This window comes from Geotrypetes seraphini, chromosome 2, assembly GCF_902459505.1.
Source record: "Geotrypetes seraphini chromosome 2, aGeoSer1.1, whole genome shotgun sequence".
NCBI classification, from domain to species: domain Eukaryota; kingdom Metazoa; phylum Chordata; class Amphibia; order Gymnophiona; family Dermophiidae; genus Geotrypetes; species Geotrypetes seraphini.
This window is the reverse complement of record NC_047085.1, coordinates 183,064,684-183,089,772: the sequence shown is the minus strand read 5'-3', so window position 1 is coordinate 183,089,772 and position 25,089 is coordinate 183,064,684. Positions and strand designations below refer to the sequence as shown.

At 44.1% G+C, this 25,089-nt stretch overlaps 2 protein-coding genes across 7 annotated transcripts in view; both read left to right on the top strand.

The window, feature by feature from the left end:
* CARMIL1 (capping protein regulator and myosin 1 linker 1) overlaps positions 1 to 7,441 on the top strand; it is a 476,507-nt gene extending 469,066 nt beyond the window's left edge. For all 6 annotated transcript variants that reach the window (XM_033934492.1, XM_033934489.1, XM_033934488.1 and 3 more), the window contains exon 37: positions 6,378 to 7,441. In XM_033934492.1, the coding sequence (XP_033790383.1) occupies positions 6,378 to 6,532 (155 nt within the window). In that variant the 3' untranslated portion in view covers positions 6,533 to 7,441. The remainder of the gene's footprint in view (positions 1 to 6,377) is intronic.
* A 7,293-nt stretch (positions 7,442 to 14,734) lies between these two features.
* SCGN (secretagogin, EF-hand calcium binding protein) overlaps positions 14,735 to 25,089 on the top strand; it is an 88,306-nt gene continuing 77,951 nt past the window's right edge. The window contains exons 1-2 of the mRNA XM_033934374.1: positions 14,735 to 15,112; positions 17,526 to 17,596. Of these exons, the coding sequence (XP_033790265.1) occupies positions 15,043 to 15,112; positions 17,526 to 17,596 (141 nt within the window). The 5' untranslated portion in view covers positions 14,735 to 15,042. The remainder of the gene's footprint in view (positions 15,113 to 17,525; positions 17,597 to 25,089) is intronic.

Below are 25,089 nucleotides of genomic sequence, written 5' to 3'. Positions count from 1 at the left end.
CAGGCTTCTACGGGACCTAATTCGAAGCCAGTTGGGGATTTTTCCTATACCCCGTCTTCTCCGAAGCTTTCTCGGCGATTTCCTCGGACTCCGGGTTCTTCTCCAGTCCATTTGGCACGGGGCCATTCTTCGACGCCCCCTACTCGCCTTAGTCAAACCTCTTCAGTCTCCCATTCATGGGACTCTGAGGCTCCGGCTTACTATTCCAGGGAAATCTCTCCCTCTTTCTCGGCTGCACCCCAATCTCGGTCGGAGTCTCCCCCAGAGGATGAATCTTCTTCTTGGACCTCCTCCTTTTCTCGTTTCTTCTCTGACATGGGCAGAGCTCTGAACCTGGATCTTCAGTCCGACTCCCGCTTTACCCAGGAATACCTGGCGGAATTGGGAGTTGACAATACGCCTCATGAGGCACTTCGCCTTACATTACATCAGGTTCTCCAGCAGATGTTTCTCCGGAACCTGGAGACACCATATGCCGTCACAGCTATTCCATCCAAGTTGGAGTCCCGTTACCGGACTATCACGGTTAAGGGGTTTGAGGGTGCTCAGCTTTCCCAACAATCCTTGGTGGTTGATTCTTCCTTGAAGGAAGTTTAACGCCTCGAAGGTCAACGCTGCCGTCCCCCCTGGCAGGAAAGGCCGTACGATGGACAAATTTGGTCGCCTTTATCAGAATTCGCTGATGGTGAACCGTGTCCTTAACTACAGTTTCATTTTTACGTCCTACCTTTGGTTCTGTGTTGATGCCCTCCGCTCATTCCGGGAGGACATACTAGAGCTTCAGCGTCAGGAATTTCGTCTCCTCATGGAGACCCTCTCCCAGCTCCGCCTGTATATGTTTCAGGCTTCTTAGGACGCCTTTGAATTGTCCTCGAGAGTCACAGCCTTTGCGATCGCTATGCGTCGCCTCGCTTGGCTACAGCTTGTGGATATGGATCCAAATCAACAGGATCGCCTTGTTAATCTCCCGTGTGTGGGTCATGAACTCTTCGATGATTCCATCAAGGCAACCACGAAGCGCCTCTCGGACCATGAGCGGTCCTTTGCGTCTCTGGTGAAACTTAAACCTAAGGCCCCTCCGGCTCGACAATATAAAATTCCTCTCCGGAGGTATCCACAGAAATCCACTCCTGCTTTCTCTAGACCTCCTTTGAAACAGCCTCCGAAACAGCCTCCACAGCAGCAACAACGTCAACCTAGGACTTAGCCCCTGGCCCCAGCTAAGACCGGGCCGCCCTTTTGACAATTCCAGTCCAAGCCTTCGGGCTCCCTTTCTCCTGGAGCCTTCCCCCTTCCCCATCGGAGGTCATTTCTATGGCCAGTGGGAAAATCTTACCTCCGATAGTTGGGTACTGTCTATCATCAAGGAGGGGTATTCCTTCCACTTCAGTCGCATTCCCCCAGACTTGCCTCCAAGAGAGTTTCCTTCTGCTCAGTCTCAGCTTCCTCTCCTTCTGCAGGAAGCTCAGGCCCTTCTTCACCTTCGGGCGGTCGAGGAGGTTCCCATGGAACACTAGAACTCCAGCTTTTATTCCCGGTACTTTCTGGTACCCAAGAAGACGGGGGTTCTGCGTCCAATTCTGGAACTCCGTGCTCTGAACAAGTTTCTGGTATGGGAACGTTTCAGAATGCTCACCCTTCCCACATTGTATTCCCTCTTGGATGAGGGGGACTGGCTGTGCTCACTGGTCCTCAAGGAGGTGTATACGCACATTCCGATACATCCAGCCTCTCACTGGTATTTGAGATTCCGGGTGGGGGGATCTCCTTCTCCAGTATCATGTTCTTCCATTCGGCCTGGCAACCTCTCTGAGGGTTTTCACAAAATGTCTGGTTGTGGTAGCTGCAGCCCTGTGGCCTGCAGGTGTTTCCCTACCTCAACAACTGGTTAATCAAAGCATCCTCTCGCAACGAAGTCCTGCGAGCAACGGAACAGACCATCTTGCTCCTTCAGAGTCTTGGCTTCGAGGTGAACTTTCCCAAATCTCACCTCTGTCCGTCCCAGTATCTCAAGTTCATCGAAGCGGTCCTGGACACGGTTTGTCTCCGCTCCTTCTTGCCTCGGCTTCGTCAGGAGGCTCTTTTCCATTTGTGCCGAATGGTGACCCATCTGCATTCGGCGCCGGCTCGGCTCATGATGGTCCTTTTCGGTCACATGGCCTCCACGGTTCAAGTGACTCCTTTTGCCAGACTTCACCTCCGTATTCCTCAATGGACTCTGGCATCCCAGTAGAACCCGGTTCGGGATCCTCTCTCTCGACGCACTGTCGTGACTCCTTTGTTGAGGAGATCTCTCCATTGGTGGTTGCTGTCTTCCAATCTTTCCAGAGGTTTTCTGTTCTATGCTCTTCCGCAGAAGGTCCTCACGACGGACTCGTGCCTGGGGGGCTCATCTGGACGGTCTGCGTACCCAGGGTCTGTGGTCCCGTGCTGACCGCCTTTGTCACATCAATCTTCTGGAGCTTCGAGCGATTTTCCTCACTCTGCAAGCTTTTTGTTACCTACTTCGCAACCGAGTGGTGCTGGTTTGCACGGACAACCAGGTCGCCATGTATTGTATCAACAAACAGGGGGGCACGGGGTCTAGGTCCCTGTGCCAGGAGGCGATGCGGCTCTTGGATTGGGCCATCCGCCACAACATATTTCTTCGAGCTGTCTATATTCAGGGCCAGCGGAACTGTCTGGCAGACAAGTTGAGTCGTATTCTGCAGCCTCACGAGTGGTCTCTCCACTCCGTAACCCTGCGTCAGGTGTTTGCTCATTGGGGGACTCCAGACGTCGATCTATTCGCGTCCCCCCTCAATCACAAGTTGCCCCGCTTCTGCTCCAGGGTTTACCCCCCTCTCAGAATCGAGACGGATGCCTTCCTTCTGGATTGGAAGGACAGGTTCCTTTATGCGTTCCCTCCGTTCCCTCTGATTCTAAAGACTCTCGTCAGGCTCAAGTCTTCGCATGCCACCATGATTCTAATAGCTCCTCGATGGCCCCAGCAATCGTGGTTCTCCCTTCTGTTACAACTCAGTTCCAGGGAGCCCCTTCCTCTGCCTATTTTTCCTTCTCTGCTTAAGCAGAGTCAAGGCTCTCTCCTTCATCCCAACCTCCAGTCTCTGCACTTAACAGCTTGGATCCTCGAGACTTGATGCCCTCGTTCCAGCTCTCCCAGCCTGTTCTGGATGTCCTGGAAGTGTCTCGGAAGGAGTCCACTTGCCAATGTTACCATCAGAAGTGGACCCTATTTTCCTTCTGGTGTGCTGCTCGACAGCTGGAGCCTCTATCTGCCTCCTTGTCTGCTGTCCTGGATTATCTGTAACACTTGTCTGGCGCTGGACTCCAGTCCTCTTCGGTTCGAGTCCACCTTAGTGCCATTGCTGCTTTTCATCAGCCAATTGACGGGAAGCCTATCTCTGTTCATCCTGTGGTTTCCTGCTTCAAGAAAGGACTTTTCCACGTTCATCCGCCCCTCAAACCTCCTCCGGTGGTTTGGGACCTTAACGTGGTCCTTGCTCATTTGATGAAACCCCCGTTCGAGCCGCTAGCACAGGCTCACTTGAAGTATCTTACTTGGAAGGTTGTGTTTCTTATTGCTCTCACTTCTGCCCGTTGGGTCAGTGAGCTTCAAGCCTTGGTAGTGGACCCCTCTTTCACTGTCTTCCATCATGATAAGGTGGTCCTCCATACCCATCCTAAGTTCTTGCCCAAGATTGTTTCTGATTTTCACATTAACCAATCCATTGTTCTTCCTGTGTTTTTTCCAAAGCCCCAATCTCACCCTGGTGAGGTGGTTCTACATTCTCTTGATTGTAAGCGTGCGCTGGCCTTCTACTTGAAGTGCACCGCTCCTCACCATACTTCTCCCCAGCTGTTCATCTCTTTCAATCCCAATCACTTGGGTTGCTCTGTTTCTAAGCGGTTCATTTCTAACTGGTTGGCCGCTTGCATCTCTTTCTGTTATGCTCAGGCTGGTCTCTCCCAGTCGGGTTGAGTCACGGGCCACAGGGTCAGAGCGATGGCAGCGTCTGTTGCTTTTCTCCGCTCGACTCCCATTGAGGAAATCTGTAAAGTCCTTAGTTCATACGTTCACCTCGCATTATTGTCTGGATGCTTTCTCCAGGCGGGATGGCCGCTTTGGCCAGTCTGTTTTGCAAAATCTGTACTCCTGAATTGCCAACTTTCCCTCCATCCTGTTATAGTTACCTTGGAGGTCACCCACATGTAGAGAATATGCTGCCTGCTTGTCCTGGGATAAAGCACAGTTACTTACCGTAACAGATGTTATCCAGGGACAGCAGGCAGATATTCTCGCAACCCTACCCACCTCCCCTTGGGTTGGTTCCTTTGCTTGCTATCTGAACTGAGGACACGCTGAGGAGACGCATGCCTTAAGCAGGGCGGGAGGGGCAGGCGCGGGCCAATCGCAAGCCTGAAGGTCTTCGAGCAAGTCTGCTTGCGAAAACGTCCGTTAGGGGGCTCCATCGGTCACCCACATGTAGAAAATATCTGGATAACACCTGTTTTACGGTAAGTAACTGTGCTTTTTCGCGCTTCCCTACCTACCATCCCAGAGTTTTTGCAAGATGGCCTGGATAGAGGATTGGCTTTGTCTTCTCTCCAGGTTCGGCTTGCGGCCTTGTCAGCCTTTCGTGGGTTAGTGAAAGGTCAGAGTTTGACAGCCATTCCTGATGTGATTCGCTTTTTGTGGGTGGCCAAGTTGATCAGGCCTCCCATGCCGGCCCTCTGTTCCATCTTGGGATCTCAATCGGGTTCTGTCTGTTCTGGTGCGCCTGCCTTTTGTTCCATTGGGCGCTGCTCTTTGAAGGATCTTACTCTGAAGAAAGTCTTTTTGGTAGCCATTACTTCAGCAAGGCATGTTTCTGAACTGCAGGCTTTCGCTTGTAGGGCTCCCTTCTTGGAGTTTTCTAGGGAGCGGGTTGTCTTGAGGTCTATTCCTTCCTTTTCTGCTAAAAGTAGTTTCTCCTTTTCATGTCAATCAATCTGTAGTCCTCCTGGTGTTGGGTAGTCGGGAGGGCTCTTCTGAGCAAAGATAGCTGCACACGTTGGATGTTGGTCAGGTCCTTCGCTCATATGTGCAGCGGACCCAGGAGATCAGGAAATTAGATCATCTCTTTGTCCTTCTGGCGGGTCCTCGTAGGGGGGCTGGCGCCTCTAAGGCTACTATTGCACACTGGATCACAGAGACAATTGCTTCCGCTTATCTTCTGAGGCAGGAGCCTGTTACGGAATTTCTCAAGGCTCATTCCACTTGGGGTCCGGCAGCTTCTTGGGCTTAGTCTTCGCTCGTGTCTCCAGTGGACATTTGTAAGGCTGCGGTTTGGTCTTCCTTGCATTCTTTTGTCAGACTCTACCGGGTAGATGTTCAGGCACGTCGGGACGCGGTGTTCAATGAGCGTGTTCTGGTGTCGCCCGTGATGGGGACTGCTTTGGTACATCCTATTCGTAAAGATTAACTTCTACTGATCTGGAGAGTGCTAAAGAAAGAGAAATTAGGTTCTTACCTGCTAATTTACTTTCTTTTAGCTTCTCCAGACCAGTAGAGGTCCCCACCCTGTCTGTTGTGTTGTTGGGGCTGTTGCGTGGGCAGTTTTGTTTTTTTGCTGCGGGTTCTAGTATTTTTCTTGGGCTGGGGAGAATTAATGAACAGCGGCTGTGGCTCGGCTGGCTTTGCTGGCGAGCTGTGGGGACATTTTCCTTCGGGTATCTCTCCTCTGCATTTTCCAACAGCATTTGGGTATGTTAGTTGTTACTCCTGTTCGGAGTATTGTTTATTTCTGTTTCCAGTTCTTAGTTCTACTTGGCTATTCGGTAGACTGATAAGAATAGAGAAGGGAATATCTTATGTACTATTCCACAGTTTTGTTTTCAGTCTCCACCTGCTGGTCATGATTGGATATATACCCATTCGTAAAGATTAACCTCTACTGGTCTGGAGAAGCTAAAAGAAAGTAAATTAGCAGGTAAGAACCTAATTTCTCCTTACTACTTTGATTAGGGCAGCAGTTAGTACTAGAGCAAGAGTCTTCAAATTCAGTCCTTGAGCTGCAGACAATTTCACTTTCAGAATTCTCACAACAGATATGAATGAGAGATATCTGCATATACTCCATTTTTATGCAAATATACCTCATGCACATTTATAATGGAAATCCTGAAAACCTCTTGATTTAAGAGTGATCTTAATTCATGAGAATTGTTTTAAAATACAATATTTTAATTTTATCACATTCTTACAACTAGTCCTCAGAAAATGATATGTACCTTGAGTTGGAGTTAAAGTTCATATCTTTTTGGTGTTCTCTTGCTGCTATAATTTAATAATATATTTTTTTTTATTTTTGCCATATGCTTTTAAATCTAAATAGTGAGGTCATCATCCCTGTTTGAGGCATCTCCCAAAGGAAGTCTCGGACACCAGGAGCAGGAGTGCCAGGATCTAAAGCAGAAGCCTGCAACTAAAGATGGCAACAAGTCTAGCGATTCTGGAGAAGAAGCAGATAGAGAGTTTATTTTTCTCTAAAATGTGGTTAGCACAGATGCTTGACAATTGTGCGATCTGTAACAATCAGGGTACAACTGTGTGAGCTAAAAGCAGGCTCTTCTACTCACCAGCATTTGTCTCATACTGGATCATTTTTCTCTAGAAAAACAGATGATAGTTTGAGACAACAATCAATGTACTACTTCCTTAATTTTTCTCATGTTTGATTTTGTACATTCCCTTGTGTGTCTTTGCTAAAGCCAGCATCCATTTCTTTTCATGTATTGTACTTGAAGCTCTCAGAAGCTGCTAGAATGAAATGCCTTTGGGGGGTGGGGGGGGGAAATACCTGTTTAACTGGACATTGTCTAATAGTTAAATCACTGCTCAGCAGAAAATGTGTTGTACTGCTGAACATGTTATATTGTCAAACCTGCATGTGATTTATCTTTTTTTTCTCTGTGTATATGTATATACACACAATATATTTCTGTATGCAATTGCACATTGTAATTACATTAACAGAGCACAGTAATAATACAAGAAGTTGTATAAATTATTAAAATATATATACAACATATATATAGATAGATATATATATTAGATGCTTGGGTATGATTTTTACTGTCCTGTTTTTGTACATAGAACTAAATCACTTAACCTTTGTGCACTAATCAATAAGCACAATAAAAAAAGTGGAGAAACATTCAGAAGAGCATATTTTTCTGCCAAATTCTTTGATGTAGACAGTGGATTTGAATAGGAAAAGTTCTAATCAAAATATATAGCTGGTGTTTCTTGGAGGGTTTACTGTTTGCACTTTGTATTACTTGTAATGTCACGTTGAACTGAAACATGGGTGGCTTTGCAGATGACATAATCTTGTATATTACAGGTTGAAGGGAGTTTATTCATATGTATATTTGTATCAATAAAATGATTTTGCAACCAAAATTTTTCTTATTTCATTCTGCATGGGTGGCAACATTTACAGCTTCCATGTGCATAAATTAAAAAACAATCAGAAAATGTTCATGAGAGAGGCTGAGAAGGCTGGCTATACACATGCCGCCCAATATTCAAAGTGATTTAAGCAGGCTGCAAGGCCCTGGCCACCCAATTGCTGAACGTTAGCTCTGACTGCCCTTTTAAAAAAATGGGCAGGCCAGGGGTGGTATTTTGGAGGAACTGACAGTTATGCAGGTACTGGCAATTTTCAGTGCTGGCACCCACTTAGCTAAGTAGGCCACTTAGCTATTTGAGTGCTGCAAAAAAATATTGGTTGGGACCTGCATAACTATTGAAAGGGTTCCTGGAGCCCTCCAAGCTGCCTCCCACCCTCCCCAAACATCCCCCTTCCTTTTCCTTCCCCATCCCTCCACTCAGACCTCATGCCTCTGTCCCCTAGCCCTCCTGGTTTGATATGCCACCCCAGGCCTACCTCATTTTCTTGGTGGCCCAGTGGAGACAGGAGCAAAGCCCATATGCTCCTGCCCCTTATGACTGCCTAAAGAAAATGGCTACTGCAACCTCTCATGGCAGCTCATGGTACTTGTATAGCGCCACAAGAGGTCGCGAATAGAGAATGACACGGGGCCAAATTTTTCCCCATCCCCGCAGGAACTAATTTTCCCATACCCGTGAGTTGTTTTCATGTCCCTCCCCCATTCCTACAACCTTCATCCTTACAAGCCTCAAACACTTTAAAATCATAACTATTTGAGGCTTGTGCAGTCAAGACAGCGCTTACAGGAATGGGACAGAGACAGCGACAAATATCATGGGGAAGGGATGGGGAAATTGAGTTTCTGCAAGGATGGGGACAAATTTGTCCCCGTGTCATTCTCTAGTCGCGAGAACCATTTTCTTCTGACAGCCACAAGAAGCAGGAGTGAGTGGTCTTCACTTATTCCCCCCCTCACCCCTTCGGGACCATCAGGCAGGAGTGAGTGGTCTTCACTCCTTCCCCCCATCACCCTTTCTGGACCATCAGGGAACTGAGGTAGCCCAGGGGCCTATAGACTGGGGGAGAAGGGGGGTTCTGACTATTAGCTGGGGGAAGGGGGCTCTTTCAGGGGGCAGGAGGAGTTTGGAGGCCTCTTGAAAATCTTTCAATAGATATGTGGGTCCCAGTCAGTATTCAGCCAGGGACTACATAGCTGTCTTAGGCGGGCCATGGCTGAATAATGACTGAGACCCATTGAAGTTCTGGCAGCTAGCAGTTAGACCCAGATACTCAATGATGGGGCCTGTACATGGCCCAGCACTGAATATTCGGGGGCTAAAGGAAAGCTGGGAAGAAACTATTATAAGCAATAGCATCAAATTTTAAATAAACCTGAAACGTTTCCCTATGCATCATGCAATCATGTACATGGGAGGCACACCCCCAAGCCAAGAAAGTGTTTAAGAAACTGAACAGCATATAGAACTGGTGATTTCTTGTCTCTGCTTGATAGAACCTGAGGAGGATGCAATTGAAGACTTGGAGCAAGGTATGAACTGCCTTTGTGATATGTTAAAAGCCTGCAATTTTGTTTTCTTGAGGAGGGGGGGTCTGAGTAGTGAGGAAGAAGAGACAATGAATTCCTTGCTTCGGTCTTTACGGAAGAAGATGTAAGAGATCTACCTGAACAAGAAATGGTTTTTAAAGGTGATTATGCAGAGGAACTGAAAGAAATCTCTGTGGATCTGGAAATTGGATTTATTTAAAGATTTTATACCTCACCTAAAAATACCTAGCTGGTTACATCAAATCGACAAGTTAAAAAGTGATAAATCACCTGGACCAGATGGTATATATCCCAGAGTACTAAAAGAACTCAAACATGAAATTTATGGCCTCTTAGTGATCTGTATCTAACTTGTCACTAAAATTGTCTGTAGTACCTGAAGATTGGAGGGTGGCCAATGTTGCACCGATTTTTAAAAAGGGGTTCCAGGAGAGATCCGGAAAATTACAGATTGGTAAGCCTGACTTCAGTGCCGGGCAAAACAGTGGAAACAATTATAAAAAATAAAATTGTAGAACATATAGACAAACATGATTTAATGGCACAGAGTCAGTATGGGTTCAGTCAAGGGAGATCTTGCCTCACCAATTTGCTGGACTTCTTTGAAGGTGTGAATAAATATGTGGCTAAAGGTGAGCCGGTTGATGTAGTGTATTTAGATTTTCAGAAAGCTTTTGACAAAGTTCCTCATGAGAGGCTCCTGAGAAAATGAGTCATGGGATAGGAGGCGATAGTTGTGGATTAGAAATTGGTTATCAGAGGGTAGGATTAAATGGCCATTTTTCTCAGTGGAGGAAGGTAAATAGTGCAGTGTCATGCCAAGGCTGATAGTAAACAGATTTAACAGTTTTAACTGTGTGCAAATGAGGACAGTGTCTATGGAGACAGGGCAAGGGCAGAGATGGAGCCTTTGGGGACAAGATGAGGATGGGAACAGTGCTGGTGGGGATGGGGACAGAGCTTGCAGGGATAAGGAGGGGACAGGGATAAACTTTGTCCCTATGTCATTCTCTACCAGGCACCCCAGGATGTCAAGCCCAATACTCTTCTCTTCACAGCTTTTAAGTTTCATAATGTGTTAATACATTTTGCCATCCTATGAGGTGTAAAACATTGCACCCCAGAACGGGGCAAAATATTTTGCCGTGCAGAATGGAGTCAAGGAGTAGGTTAGTGGTTAAGAGCACTGGGTGCCTGTTTAAATCCCAGTGGCCCTCCTTGTGATCTTGAGCAGGTCATTTAACCTTCAATTGTCTCAGTTACAAAATTAGATTGTGAGCCCTCTACAAGGGGCCGCTGAAAAGTTCTCAGCCCAACCAAGAAGAGAATGATGTGGGACCATGAAACGTACAAGTTATTTCGCACTTTTCATTTCATATCATTGAAAAGAAAAGTATCATATATTCCAATGATTATGGGGTAAATAGCCAGCTGTGGTGGTGTTCCTGGATTTTCAATGCTGGGCCATGTCCGGTCTGCACCATTGAATATCTGGTTTATGCAGTGCCAACTAACACATAGTCGAGCAGATATTCAGAACTTAACTGGCCCTGGGTTGCTGCATATAGACAGCGCAGATGATCGAGGCCAACAGCATGCCGGACTTTAAGAATAAATGGGATGCCTATGTGGGATCCCTACAAGGGTCAAGCTAAGGAATTGGTCACTAGGTATAGACTTAAGAGGATGGGTCAGTAGAGTGGGCAGACTTGATGGGCTATAGCCCTTTTCTGCCGTCATCTTTCTATGTTTTATGCTGTCCCATTTCTGCAGTTACCCTGGCTGGTTAAGTGCTAAATATTGGTTCTTAACTAGTCAGGTGTTGACTCGGCCCCCATTAAAAAAAAAAACACCAAAATAGCCAGTTTTCATTTAGGCGCTAACTGCTAATTTTCAGCCACAAAAACTTAGTACTTCTGAAAATTAGTGGATAGCCCTAATCAAGTGATTTAACCACTCAACATCCATTTATGACTAGTTAAATCATTTTGAATGCCAACCAATATGTGAATAAAGTAGGGTAGTTTCCATTATATTCTGGTTGGAAACGTACTTTTCTTCTAATTGCAGGAAGGGTGACAGTTCTGTTTTTGCTAGCAGATGTATCAAATTGCAATAAGATTATTTGATCTCCCTAACCTAGCATCTTTTTCACTTCTGAAACTAGAGCTGCCTGAAGGAGCTCAGTACTAAAGCAAGATCTATTCTAAACCCAAACAGGGATGAATGTAAATAATCAAATTGATTCCTAGTAATCCCAGAATCCTGCTAGCTCTGATCACTCTGTTTTGCTCCCTTAAAATCATCAGACACTGATCACCTCCCTCATTCTGTCAACTGCCTCATGAAAACAATTACAAAAAGAAAACATTTCCTTTAAAATACCTCCCAGAATCACTCACAAAAATGTTGAACAGAATTGGCTCTATTTAGCAACGCCTGAGGCACTTCAACAACAGTTTTTCTCTTCTCAGCAGGTGTTTCCAATTGCCTGTATTCTCTGCTGTGTGTCACTCCATCAGCTCTTAAACCAGCCCACCATCTCAAGATTCATCCCCAGGATGTGAAGCAGTATCAAAAGCTATGCTGAAATGTAGACCATATTCAATAGGTCTTTCATTTAATTCCTGAGTCGCCCAATTGAAATAATGTTTCAACTTTGTTTGGCATACTACATTATTGTGGGCTTTTTAAAATTATTTTTAATAAGATTGCATTGCAGAGGAGGAGCTGGGGTTTGAACCGGCTCTAGCCTTGGAGCCCTGGGGACTATTCTCTGACTGAGCCACAACAGGGATCCCTCTAGCACAGTGGTCTCAAACTCAAACCCTTTGCAGGGCCACATTTTGGATTTGTAGGTATTTGGAGGGCCTCAGAAAAAATAGTTCATGTCTTATTAAAGAAATGACGATTTGCATGAGGTAAAACTCTTTATAGTTTATAAATCTTTCCTTTTGGCTAAATCTTAATAATAATATTGTCATTTATAGCTAAAGAGACATATGATCAAGAAACTGTTTTTTATTTTACTTTTGTGATTATGATAAACATGTCGAGGACCTCAAAATAGTACCTGGCGGGCCGCATGTGGCCCCCGGGCCGCGTGTTTGAGACCACTGCTCTAGCACTAGCACTGTAAGCAGAATACATTATTGTGGTTTGTTTGGGGGGTTTTTGTTGTTTTTTTTACAATAAGATTGCATTGCAGAGGAGGAGGAGGAGCTGGTGTTTGAACTGGCTCCAGCCTTGCAGACTTGAACTGCCAGTGCTAGAGGGACCCCTGTAATGGCTCATTAATCAGAGTGTCTACCCTGTAGTCCCTAGGACTCCAAGGCTGGAGGCAGCTCAAATCCCAGCCTCTCCTCTCCTATGCAATGCAATCTTATTATTATTATTCTTATTTTAAAACACCCCCTCGCTCCCGATAAACCACAATAATGTAGTCTGCTTGCAGTGCCAGTGCTAGAGGGATCCCTATCATGGCTCATCAGTCAAAGCATCTGCCGTTAGTCCCCAGGGTTCCAAGACTGGAGCTCATTCAAACCTCAGCTCCTCTAATGCAATGCAATCTTATTATAGAAAAAAAAAAAAAAAAAAACCCAACCTGACAAACCACAATAATGTAGTCTGCTTGGGGCCCTGGGGACTATGGGGTGTACACTCTAACTGATGAGCTATGACAGGGATCCCTCTACCACCGTCACTGCAAGCAGACTACATTATTGTGGGTTGTCAGAGGTGGTTGTTTGTTTGTTTTTTAATATATATAAGATTGCATTGCATTGCAGAGAAGAAGAGGAGGAGCTGAGGCCTTGGAGCCCTGGGGAGTGGGGACTATGGAGTGGATGCTCTGACTGATAAGCCACAACAGGGGTCCCTCTAGCATGGGCAATGCAAGCAGACTACATTATTGTGGTTTGTCGGGGTGGTTTTTTTTTGTGTGGGGTTTTTTTTTAAAATATATATATATAATAAGATTGCATTGCATTGGAGGAGTTGGGTTTAAATGGGCTCCAGCCTGAAGCCATGGGGACTATGGGTTGAATGCTCTGACTGATGATCTATGACTAGAGAATGACACTGGGAAAAATTTGTCCCTGTCACCGCCCCATCCCCGCAACCACCGTCCCCGCCCCATCCCGTCCCCGCAGCATCAATACAAGCCTCAGTACTGCAATATTTAGCTTATTCCTTCCTTATAAATCAAAGTTCTGGCTGCTGAACTAGAGAAAGAGATGTTCAGCTGGCAGGGATTTGTTTATACATTTTTATAAACACTATTAATATACTACTGTATCCTAAAGCAAAATAAATAAATAGAAAAATTTTTTCTACCTTTGGTTTCTGCTTCCCTCATCTTCTCATTCAATTCCTTCCATCCACTGTCTGTCTTCTCTCTGTGCCTTACATTTTCTCTGTTACTGTGCCTCTCCCTTCACCCAGCCACCCCCAATTGGTCTAGCACCCATCTTCTTCCCTCCGCTCCCCCATAGTCTGGCATCTCTGTCTTCTTCCCTACCAGCATCTTCTCCCCACTCTCTCCCATTCCCTTCAGCGTCTTCTCCCTACTCTGTCATCCTCATTTCCCTTCAGTGTCTTCTTCCCACTCTCTCTTCCCCTTTTCCCTTCAGTGTCTTCTCCCCACTCTCTCTTCTCCATTTCCCAGCGTCTTCTCCCCACTCTCTCTTCCCCATTTCCCAGCATCTTCTCCCCACTCTCTCTTCCCTATTTCCCAGCATCTTCTCCCCACTCTCTCTTCCCCAATCCCCAGCGTCTTCTCCCCACTCTCTCTTCCCCATTCCCCAGCGTCTTCTCCCCACTCTCTCTTCCCCATTTCCCAGCGTCTTCTCCTCTCTCTTTCTTCCCTAGTTCCCTTCAGGTTGCTTCAGCATCTTCTCCTCTCCATCCCCCCACCCCAGCACCCTTTGCACGGTCCAGCTGCTCCCTTCCGCCGGCCAACCATGCATCTCCCTCCCTCTCTTCCCCTTACCTTCTCTTCGTGGCGATTTCTATAAGGCTATGCCTTGTATTGCAGCCGGTGCCTTGAAGTCACATCACGGCTGCTGGAAAAGTCTCCTCCTCCTATGCAACCAGAAATAGGAAGTTGCGTCAGAGGAGACTTTTCCAGCAGCCACACGCAACACGACTTCAAGGCTCTGGTTGCAATACAAGGCATAGCCTTATAGAAATCGCCACAAAGAGAAGGGAGGGAGATGCATGGCCGGATGGACGGTGGAAGAGAGGGGGCTGCAGGACCACAAACTCGTTCACCGCACGTGCGAACTCCTTTAACTGTGGAGACAAGACCATTCACCATTCTTCGGTCACCACTCCCCATATTTGCGGTGACCTTTTTTTTGGCACCATGTCACCCTCTATCCATAACATGGGTCCCTCTAGCACTGGCACTGCAAGCAGACTACATTATTGTGGTTTGTTGGTGGTGTTTGTTTGTTTTTTCTTTTTTTATAATAAGATTGCATTGCATTGCATTGCATTGCAGAGGAGGAGCCAGGGTTTGAACCGGTTCCAGCCTTGGAACCCTGAGGACTATGGAGCACACGCTCTGACTGATAAGCCACGACAGGGCATGTATATTTCGCTAGGGCAGGGAAACGGAACTGCGAATTTGCAGTGATTAGCCCTTTTCAGTAATATAAAAGACACACAATATCCTGTGAGCATAAGAGATCGTGACGTTTAAAGACATTATTCATCAGCTGCCTAACATAAGAGGCAGTACTACATCCTCCTCTTTCCATAGCCAGAGTCTCAGGCTTTGACAAACTCGCACGCTTGTGGGTGTGACTCAGGGCTAGGTCCTGTGTTTTCTAAGCCTGGCACTCTGCATTTACAGCTCATCGAGTTCCCAAAAAACACACTCACAGATTTCCAGGCAGAGAGCGGTATATCTGACAAGATAAGCGAGAGGGAGCGCAAAATCTAAACAGCCCAAAAAAGAAAAAGAACGAGGTTGGGAAGTTTTCAGTTGGAAGTTTCTTCCCCACGCTCTAAGCAGCTTTTCGCTTCAGCACCATGGAGAGTTCTTTCCTGAAACTGGATGCTGCCGAATTTCTCGAGATCTGGCAGCACTTTGACGTGGACGGTAAGTACTGTAGCACTGATTTTTTTTTTTTTTTAAGGATTGTTTGTATTTTTTCTTCAATAAAAACTAATGTTTAAAAAAATGGAGCAGGATGGAGCTTCCCTATTTTGCAGTGGGTGGGAGGGTTTCTAAGAAAAAGGAAAGCATGAAAACTGCCCTGAGTTAAATGGGTGAAAGAAACCTGTTGGTCGTTTTGCATTGTTACACAATCTGTTTTTTTCCTACTTAATTGCTTCAGAGCTGTGTTTTTCAATCAGGTGTAAAGAAAATCTTCAGATCTGCCAGGATGTGTTTTTTCTCAATCAAAACTATATTAACCCGGTACCATTGTAATATACTATATGGAAGATTAACCCTGAACTTTTCCAGCATAGTCCCTTTCAAAGGCGTAAGCATTTGCACAACTGTAAATCACTTAGAAGTTGGATAAGCAATAGTATCAAATTTTAATAAAAAAATTGAGGGTCTGAACGAGACGAAATAGCAATAATAAATGGGAACATGCACTTTATAGACTTTCCTTATGTGCATGGGACATTAAAGGTTAGGAGCAATATTCAGGGTTTTTGTGGGATACCTTTTTTTTTTTTAGAAATCATTTAAATATATTCAGATTTACTGGCACTAAGGATAACAATTTGGCTATAGAAATGCAAATATCTTTTGAGGTGTTTTTTTTTTTCTTTTAAATAAAAATAAATTTTAAAGGAACGTTATTTAACTGTAGTCCTGAAAGGAAAAAGAAATGGAAGGAAGGAAGGAAGAAAAAGTGATGTGCTTGATTCATTGTACAGTATAGCAAAATGCAAACTTGTAAAAAGCGAGTGAAAATAAAGATGTCTTGACCATTAACCCCTGAATTCCATAAATGGTGCTAAAATTTGCATGCTCAAATTTGTGCCCAATTTGCACTTTCAATTTAATTAAATGAGACTATTACCAACAATAACTGAACTCTAACAATCAATTATTGGTGATAAATAGAATCAATTAAAAGTTATGTGTGTATATTTACATGTATGGATCCATGCATAAATTTTATACATGGCCCCAAAAAAGGGGCATGTAATTTATGTGCTGTAATAGAATAAGGGAGCTCCACACCTAACTTAGGCCTGAGGATTTATGCCAAGGTTCGGTTGGTAGAAATGGCCATGCCTAAAGTTAGGTGCAGTTCTCGGCACCAAATGCTATTTTCTAAATGTGCCTAACTTTAGCCCTCATTTTACTAAATGCTCCAAAGCTCATAGGAATTCTATGCGCGTCAGAGCAGCATTGGAGCTTTTAGGGCTCCTTTTACGAAGGTGCGCTAGTGGTTTCAGCGCACGCACCTGATTATCACGCGCTAGCCAAAAAACTACCACCTGCTCAAGAGAAGGCGGTAGCAGCTAGCGCATGTGGCATTTTAGTGTGCGCTATTCCGTGTGTTAAGGCCCTAACGCGCCTTCGTAAAAGGAGCCCTTAGTGTTCCAGGCTGTGGTAGAAACCTCTGCCACAGCTTAGTAAAGGGAGGGGGTTGAATGCTATTTATAGGATAGCGCTTTTTGCATGTTTTAGCCAACACTGATTTTTCTGTGCCCTGTACAGAATTTAGTCCTATGTCTCTCATCTACCCCCATCTCTTTCTCTTAAACATACTACATCTGAAAATTGGGAAATAAGGATTTCAAATTATAAATATTTAAATTTCCTTGTAAATAATGGTCTTACTTTAATACCAACAAAAGAGAAAATAGTGACTTGTTGATATTAATATTTTGGCAGTTTGAGAGATATTGAGAAATGGTGACATCCTATATAATAAAACCCTAGCCGCGCATGCGCACTCCTACCTGCGTGTTCCATTTTCCCTGTTCCATGAGATGTAGGTCCATGGTGGCAGGAGTGCGCATGCGCGGGTCCCCAGCCTTACAGCACCTAATTACACTCACCGGCAGGACTGGCCGCCAGCGCTGGACTCCCTGCTCTGGTAAAAGTAAATTCTTCGCCTTTCCGCGCCCCCCCCCCCCGCCTCTCCCCTTCCCTTCCCGCGGTCCCGACTCCAAACCTGCCGACTCCAGCAGCATCTGCATCACTCTACACATGTTGCTTCGGGGCCATAGAAGGCCCCAAAGCAGCGTGTGTACAGTGCTGCAGACGCTGCTGGAGTCGGGACCGCGGAAAGGGAAGGGGGGGGCAGCTGCGGCAAGGGACTACGAGAGCCAACCACACTTCTAGCACCCATTAATGTAATGGGCTAAAATACTGGTAATATGATATTTTTCTTTAAATAAAATCAAAATCACATGAAAGAATGGATTGTCAGTGCACATGAAATAGTTTTATAAACTGGAAAAGTTTGCATGTGGAATGCTGATGCAGGAATCCTGTCAGCAAAAATATTGACACTGCTTTGTTGTAAAATTACATTTAGATAATGGTTACATAGAAGGAAAAGAACTTGATGATTTCTTTTGCCACTTGCTCAAGAAACTGGGAGCAAATGTAAGTATTAATGTGTATAATAAAATGTTTCACATCCAGTAAAGACTATGCTGCTTAACATCTGGCTTTAAGGTTATCAGGCTAGGTTTTCATTAGTAACCAGCATGACAGAATCGTAGGGCTCCTTTTACGAAGGTGCGCTAATGTTTAGTGCATGCTACAGCGCACGCTTGCCAAAAATCTACCGCCTGCTCAAAAGGAGGCAGTAGCGGCTAGTGCGTGCTATTCCATGCATTAAGGCCCTAGCGCTCCTTCGTAAAAGGAGCCCATACTCAGATAAAGAGAGAGTTTATGACAGACACATATAAAATCATGACAACATTAAATAATATGCTTATTTACTTTTGGTCCTCTGATTGTCTCCTTGAAGCATTGAGTTATAAAACAAACAAAAAAAAAATCAGCTTCCACCACTCCATTTATAAATGCATGCACTTTAATGGATGTCAATTTCAATTATGTACTTTGTGCATCATGTTGTTATTAAATGATACCCGACAGCATTAGTGTGTGCATATACTGCCCAGCCTGTCCAGCAGCAGTGTAGTTAATACCATTAGCAATTGCTAACCATTAGTAAATAAGCTTCACTGACAATAATGAAACTTGCATTGGTGTGTGTCAAATTGCATTAATGCATGTTAGCCCTGATTCTATAAATGGCGTCTAGAATGAGCACTGCTAGGAGGAAAGAGAGAGAAGGGGGGGGGATCTAGGATGCATCTCTTCAACTCTCTCTACTGCCACATCCAATATATCTCCCTCTCTTATCCCTGGACTGTGTACAGCAACTTTCACGCCTGCCCACCTGCCCAACCCCATATCCACTCCTATCCAGCACCATGCCACATCTCTTCCTCCATTCCCTGTTCAACATTCCTTCCTCCATTCATGTTCAACATTCCTTCCTCCATTCATGTTCAACATTCCTTCCTCTTGCATCCTTTTCCCTCTCCACAACCACATCCAACATTTCTCCCTCTCATCTCTCTCTCTACCTCACTCCTCTCTCACCACCATGTCCAACAATTCTCTCCCTCTCTATACTCAACAATTCTCCTTTTTCTTCCTTTCTCCATGTACACCATCTCTTTCTCTCTCACTCACACCCATGCTCAACAATTCTACCTTTCTATTCCCTCCCCCACCTCAGCATCCCTTTCCCTTCCTCCCTCCCTCCTTCCATCCTATGTTCCAAGTCCATGCCCCCTCCCTCCCTTCTGTGTCCCAAGTGGTACATCCAATATTAACAGCATGGTGAAGCATAAAAGGAAGCCACGTTCTTACCTGGCTGAATTGGCTTCTTCTCCGGAACTAACTCAGCGGACCTTGGATGGCTTCCTTCTTCCACAGGCAGGGAGTAATATTTGGGAGATTGTGCATGTTATAGGGGACTTGGCTCTGAGAGTTTCTGACACCATACTATGCCCCGAATACTGCGATACTGCGATCAACCCGGATGTGGACTGCCTAAATAGTTGGGGAGCAAGACGTTGGATGCCGAAGGTGCTGCCGGCTCTCACACCTTAGTCAGAACGCTGTTGGACAGTCGACATGAAGAGATGGGATACCCAACAAGAGAACAAGCCAGTGGGCCCAATCTTGGCACAGCTGACAGTTCTTTGGACCTCAGAGATGGAGTCGGAACTGTCAGGAATCCCATTATGGGAGATAAGATTCTTCCCAAGTTGAAGAAGAGACTGGAGAAGATTACACTTAAAGAAGTATGGGACGCTGCGAATGTCCTGGAGACTTCATTGCCTAATCATTTAGACAGTGTTTTACAAGTTCCAGAACTAGTACAATTTCATATGAAGCAATGTGGGGATTTAGTTACCTGTACTACATTGGAGAGACAAGTACAAGGTAATGAGGTGAGTGTTCTGAAAATACAATCTACTCAATTAGCTTTGGTGAAAGATAATATGAATATCCAACAGAAATTAGAAGTGCTGGAAAATTATGAACGTAGATTGAATTTGAGATTTCTAAATTTTCCAGTCTCCAATTTTGCCAACTTTTATTTTGCTAAGAAGTATTTAAAAGAAAGCTTACAGATTCCAGCTGAGACAATACCACCAATTACTAAAGCTTTTTATGTTAACCCAGGAAGTCCAAAAGTATAAATAGCTAAAGGACAAAGTGAGAGAGCCAGTTTTGGTCTGACCGGCTTCCTTGAAGACTCAGGGTTGGTGGTGACTAAAGCAACCCTTTTTGCTACTTGTGCTCTTGGGTTCTTTGTTTGTACTTCCACTTTAAAGATGTTAACTTTCTGGGACATTCTGTTATGATTTTTCCTGCCCTTTGTAAGGCCACATAACTGAGAAGAAAGGCTTTTTTAGCTCTTAAATCCCAAGTGTTAGCCCTCAAAGGGACTTTTTTTCCTGCAATCTCCATGTAAATGTATTATAAAGATTTTGGTTTTCGTGACCCAGAACATGTAAAAGAATTTCTTGGAGTCAAGACAGTCGCCAGTTCCAATAGCTATATCTACTCCTTCAGATGTATTAAATTAAGTGATAAGCGGAAGAAAATTGGAACCCCGCCTAAGTCCAATTAAGAATTTTCTTATATATTTTCTTTGGAAATTCCCCTGATTTTGTTGTAATCTTGCCTTCCTTTCTTTCTCTATTATTCCTTAATTTGGGGATTTAAATAACAGATACTTGCTATACATTAAGGGGTCCTTTTACAAAGGTGCGCTACCGTTTAGTGCGCACTAAAAATTAGCGTGCACTAAATGCTAATGCGTGCTAACATGTCCATTATATCCTATGGATGCGTTGGCACGCATTAGTATTTAGCATGCGCTAAATCGGCTACCGCACCTTTGTAAAAGGAGTAGTTAATTGTTTAGAAATTTCCTTGGATTTTTCAGTGTAATATCTATTTTCTTCATCAAGTGTAATACTTGTGAATTGAAAAATTGCAAAACCCTCAGCTCAATGTGCAACAGTGGCTATGAAAGCAAATAGAATGTTAGGAATTATTAGGGAAGGAATGGAAAACAACGATAAAAATGTTATAATGCCTTTGTATCACTCTATGGTACGCACCTCGATTACTGTGTTCAATTCTGGTCGCCATATCTCAAAAAAAGATATAGCGGAATTAGAAAAGATACAGAGGTGATAAAAGGGATGGGATGACTTCCCTATGGGGAAAAGCTAAAGCAGCAAGGGCTCTTCATCAGGGTGATATGATAGAGATCTATAAAATACTGAGTGGAGTGGAAAGAGTAGAAGCGAATTGCTTGTTTACTTTTCCCAAAAATAGTAGGACCAGGGCGCATGTGATGAAGCCACACTTCTTTCTTCACAAAGCCACAGGCAGTAGAGTATGGCCAGAGGTCCTGGTGTGCTGGCTGTGCAGTTTGCAGCCCTCCTGGCAGCTAAGCCACATGTCATTTAATTTAGAACCCCTGAAGATGGCTGAGAGTTCCCCCATAACATGGACGTTTGTGAGCATGTACCACCAGTGACACATTTTGTACCTAAATAAATCCTGAATGTAATTAGGGAAGAAGCAAATAATTCGAACCCTGATATTATTATCCACCTCGGAACAAATGAACTGGCCAACAATAACCGACTTGCAACGCAGAAAGCTTTTCAGGAGCTTGGGGAGTGAATAAAACCTTTTGTAAAGACTGTAGCTTTTTCAGAAGTACTGCCTGCTTATGGAAAGGGAGAGAAAAGAGTGCAAAATACTGAGAACTTCAATAGGTGGCTCAAAGCCTGGTGTCATCAAGAAGGCTTTAGGCACATAGGAGGATGGGGCAATACATGGAAAAACAAGAGACTATATTGTAATGATGGGCTGCATCTTACCATAGCGGGAAAAAGAATCATAGCTGAGAAATTCAGGCAATATGTTTCTAGGCATTTAAACTAGAAGGTGGGTGTGGCATATGTTTGGAGGTTGGTTCTGGTGGCCACCCCCAGCAAGAAACAAGATTTGATGATAATAAGGAAAGCAATGAAAACAACAATATTAGCAATTCACTTCCTAGCAATGCAACAGGAAATGAGCTGAAATTAAAAACCATACAAAAAATGAGATTGTTGAGGAATAGGAGCTGGAAAGCAATAACCATAAACGTCTGCAGTCTAAGCAACAAAAATCAGGATCTGCAAGCCCTGATGTTAGAGGCAGACTTGGATATTGTTGCTATCACTGAGACATGGTTCAGTGAGTCCCATGGATGGGATGCCAACATACAGAGCTATAATCTCTTCAGGAAGGACAGAAATGATAGAAAAGGTAGAGGAGTAGTTTTCTATGTAAAGACAGATATCCAAGCAACTGAAATACAGGGCGTCTGGGGAAAGGAAGAAGCAATATGGATTGTTTTGAAAAGAGAAGATGGAACTTCTATCTACTTGGGTGTTGTCTACAGACCTCTGACTCAATTGCAGCAAATTGACAAAGATCTGATTATGAATATACAAAAGTTGGGAAAGAAAGGGAAGGTCTGGGTGATTTCAACCTGCTGAATGCAGACTGGAAAGTTTTGTCTGCTGAATTGGAAAGAAGTAGGGAGATCGTGGATGCCTTTCAAGGGGTTCTGCTCAGACAAATGGTAATGGAACCCACGAGGGAAAAAGTGATACTGGATCTGGTGCTCACAAATAGTGAAAGTGTTTCTAATGTCCGAGTGGGGGCCCACATGGGAAGAAGCAATCATCATATGGTTTAGTTCAATATAGCAGCCAAAGTGGAGGATGTCCACACAAAACTGGATTTCCTGGATTTCAAACGTGCAGACTTTAGTAGCATGGAGGGGTACCTGAAGAAAGAGCTGATTAGATGGGAAAACATTAGGGAAGTGGAAAAACAGTGAAAGGTGCAATAAAAAGAGCTACTGACCTTTATGTGAAGAAAATAAATAAAAATAAGAGAAAAAGGAAACCGATATGGTTCTCCAAACTAGTGGTGGAAAAAATAACGGCAAAAGAATTGGCGTTCGTGAAATATTAAAAAACTCAAGAAGAGGAGTACAGAAAGGAATATTGGATGAAACTGAAAGAAGTCAAGAGAGAGATATGTCTGGTGAAAGCGGAAAAGCAAATGGCTATAAATATAAAAAAGGGAGACAAATTTTTCTGGTATATTAGTGAAAGGAGAAAAACAAAAAATGGAATTACAAGACTGAAAAAGATATGAACCGCTATGTGGAGAGTGATGAGGACAAAGAGAATATTCTAAACAAATACTTCTGTTCGGTATTCACAGAAGAAAAACATGGCGAAGGACCACGATTGGATAGCAAAGTTACACCTGAGAATGGAGTGGATACTGCACAGTTCATGGAAGAAAGTGTTTATGAACAACTTGAAAAACTGAAGGTGGACAAAGCTATGGGACCAGACGGGATCCATCCCATGATATTGAGGGCGCTTCAAGAGGTTCTGGTGGGTCCTCTTAAAGATTTGTTCAATAGATCTTTAGAGACGGGAGAGGTACCAAGAGATTGGAGAAGAGCGGATGTGGTCCCTCTTCACAAAAGTGGTTACAGAGATGAAGGGGGAAATTACAGACCGGTAAGCCTCACTTCGGTATGGAAAAATAATGTAAACGTTGCTGAAGGAAAGGATAGTGAAATTCTTAGAATCTAATGGATTACAAGATCCAAGGCAACATGGATTTACTAAAGGTAAATCATGCCAAATGAATCTGATTGAATTCTTTGACTGGGTGACCAGAGAATTGGATCAAAAATGTGCGCTAGATATAATTTACTTAGATTTCAGCAAAGCCTTTGACATGGTTCCTCATAGGAGGCTCTTAAACAAACTCCATGGGCTGAAGTTAGGGCCCAAAGTCATGAACTAAATTAGAAGCTGGTTGACAGACAGACACCAGAGGGTGGTGGTTAATGGAATTTGCTTGGAGGAGAGAAAGGAATCTAGTGGAGTGCCTCAGGGATTGGTGCTGGGACCGATTCTGTTTAATATGTTTGTAAGCGACATTGCTGAAGGGTTAGAAGGTAAGGTTAGTCTTTTTGCAGATGGTACCAAGATTTGTAATAGAGTGAACACTGCGGAGGGAGTGGAAAACATGAGAAAGGATTTGCAAAAGTTAGAAGAATGGTCTAACGTCTGACAACTAAAATTCAATGCGAAGAAGTGCAGAGTGATGCATTTGGAAGGTAGAAATCTGAGGGAACCGTATGTGCTGGAAGGTGAGAGGCTGATAAGCACTGAAAGAGAGAGGGACCTTGGGATGATTTGGTCTGAGGACCCAAAGGCATCTAAACAGTGTGATAAGGCAGTGGCTGTAGACAGAAGGATGCTAGGCTGTATAGAAAGAGGAATACCAGCAGAAGAAGGGAGGTATCGATGCCCCTGTATAGGTCGTTGGTGAGGCCGCACTTGGACTATTGTGTTCAGTTTTGGTGACATATCTGGTGAAGGATATAAAAAGACTTGAAGCAGTCCAGAGGAAGGCAAAGAAAATGGTAAGGGGTTTGAACCAAAAGAAGTATGAGAAGAGACTGAAAGACCTAAATATGTATGCTCCGGAGGAGAGGAGGGACAGGGAAGATATGATTCAGATGTTTAAATACTTGAAAGGTATTAATATAGAACCAAATCTTTTCCAGAGAAGAGAAAATGATAAAATTAGAGGGCATAATTTGAGGTTGCGGGGAGAAAGACTCAGGAGCAATGTTAGGAAATTATTTTTCATGGAGAGGGTGATAGATGCCTGGAATGCCCTCCCAAGGGAAATGGTGGAGAGGAAAATGGTGATGGAATTCAAAAAAGCATGGGATAAACATAGAGGATCTCTAATTAGAAAATGAAGAATGTAAATTAAAGAGCTAAGGCCGGTACTGGACAGATTTGTACAGTCTATGTCCTATATGTAATGATTTGGTATAGGATTGGGCTAGGGGAGGGCATCAATGAGAACTCCACTAACTTGGAACATGAGGATGTTACTGGCCAGACTTTATGGTAGATATTCTGCAGACAGGATGGTTGGATAGTTCTGGAGTGAGCTTGGATGGCAACTTCAGCATTTGGAACCCAGGACAATACCAGGTGAACTTTGCAGTCTATCAAAGAAGAGACAAGTTAACTTAATCATGTATTTTTAGTGGATATAACTAATGGGCAGACTAAATGGACCATTCAGGTCTTTATCTACCGTCATTTACTATGTTACTGAGGTTGCTTTAATTTGATTTTTAATCTGACTATTTGAATAAACAATAATTCCTGGACCTCCAGGGACTTGTGTTCCATTTTGTGCTTTCATATCTCGATTTTGTTTGTGGAACACCAGTCCTTCTTCTTTGCTTGTGCTTACGCTTCTAAACATTAGGATGCTCAGCGTGATTCTATAATGGGCGCCTAAGTTTTCTTTTAGGATCAGTGCGGATACCAGCACCTAACTTTAGGCAGACTTTATAGAATCAGGGGCAAAATGCTTCCTACAAATGTTTCACAGAAAAGAAGGGTAAAGAAGCTGCAATGCTATATAGTGTG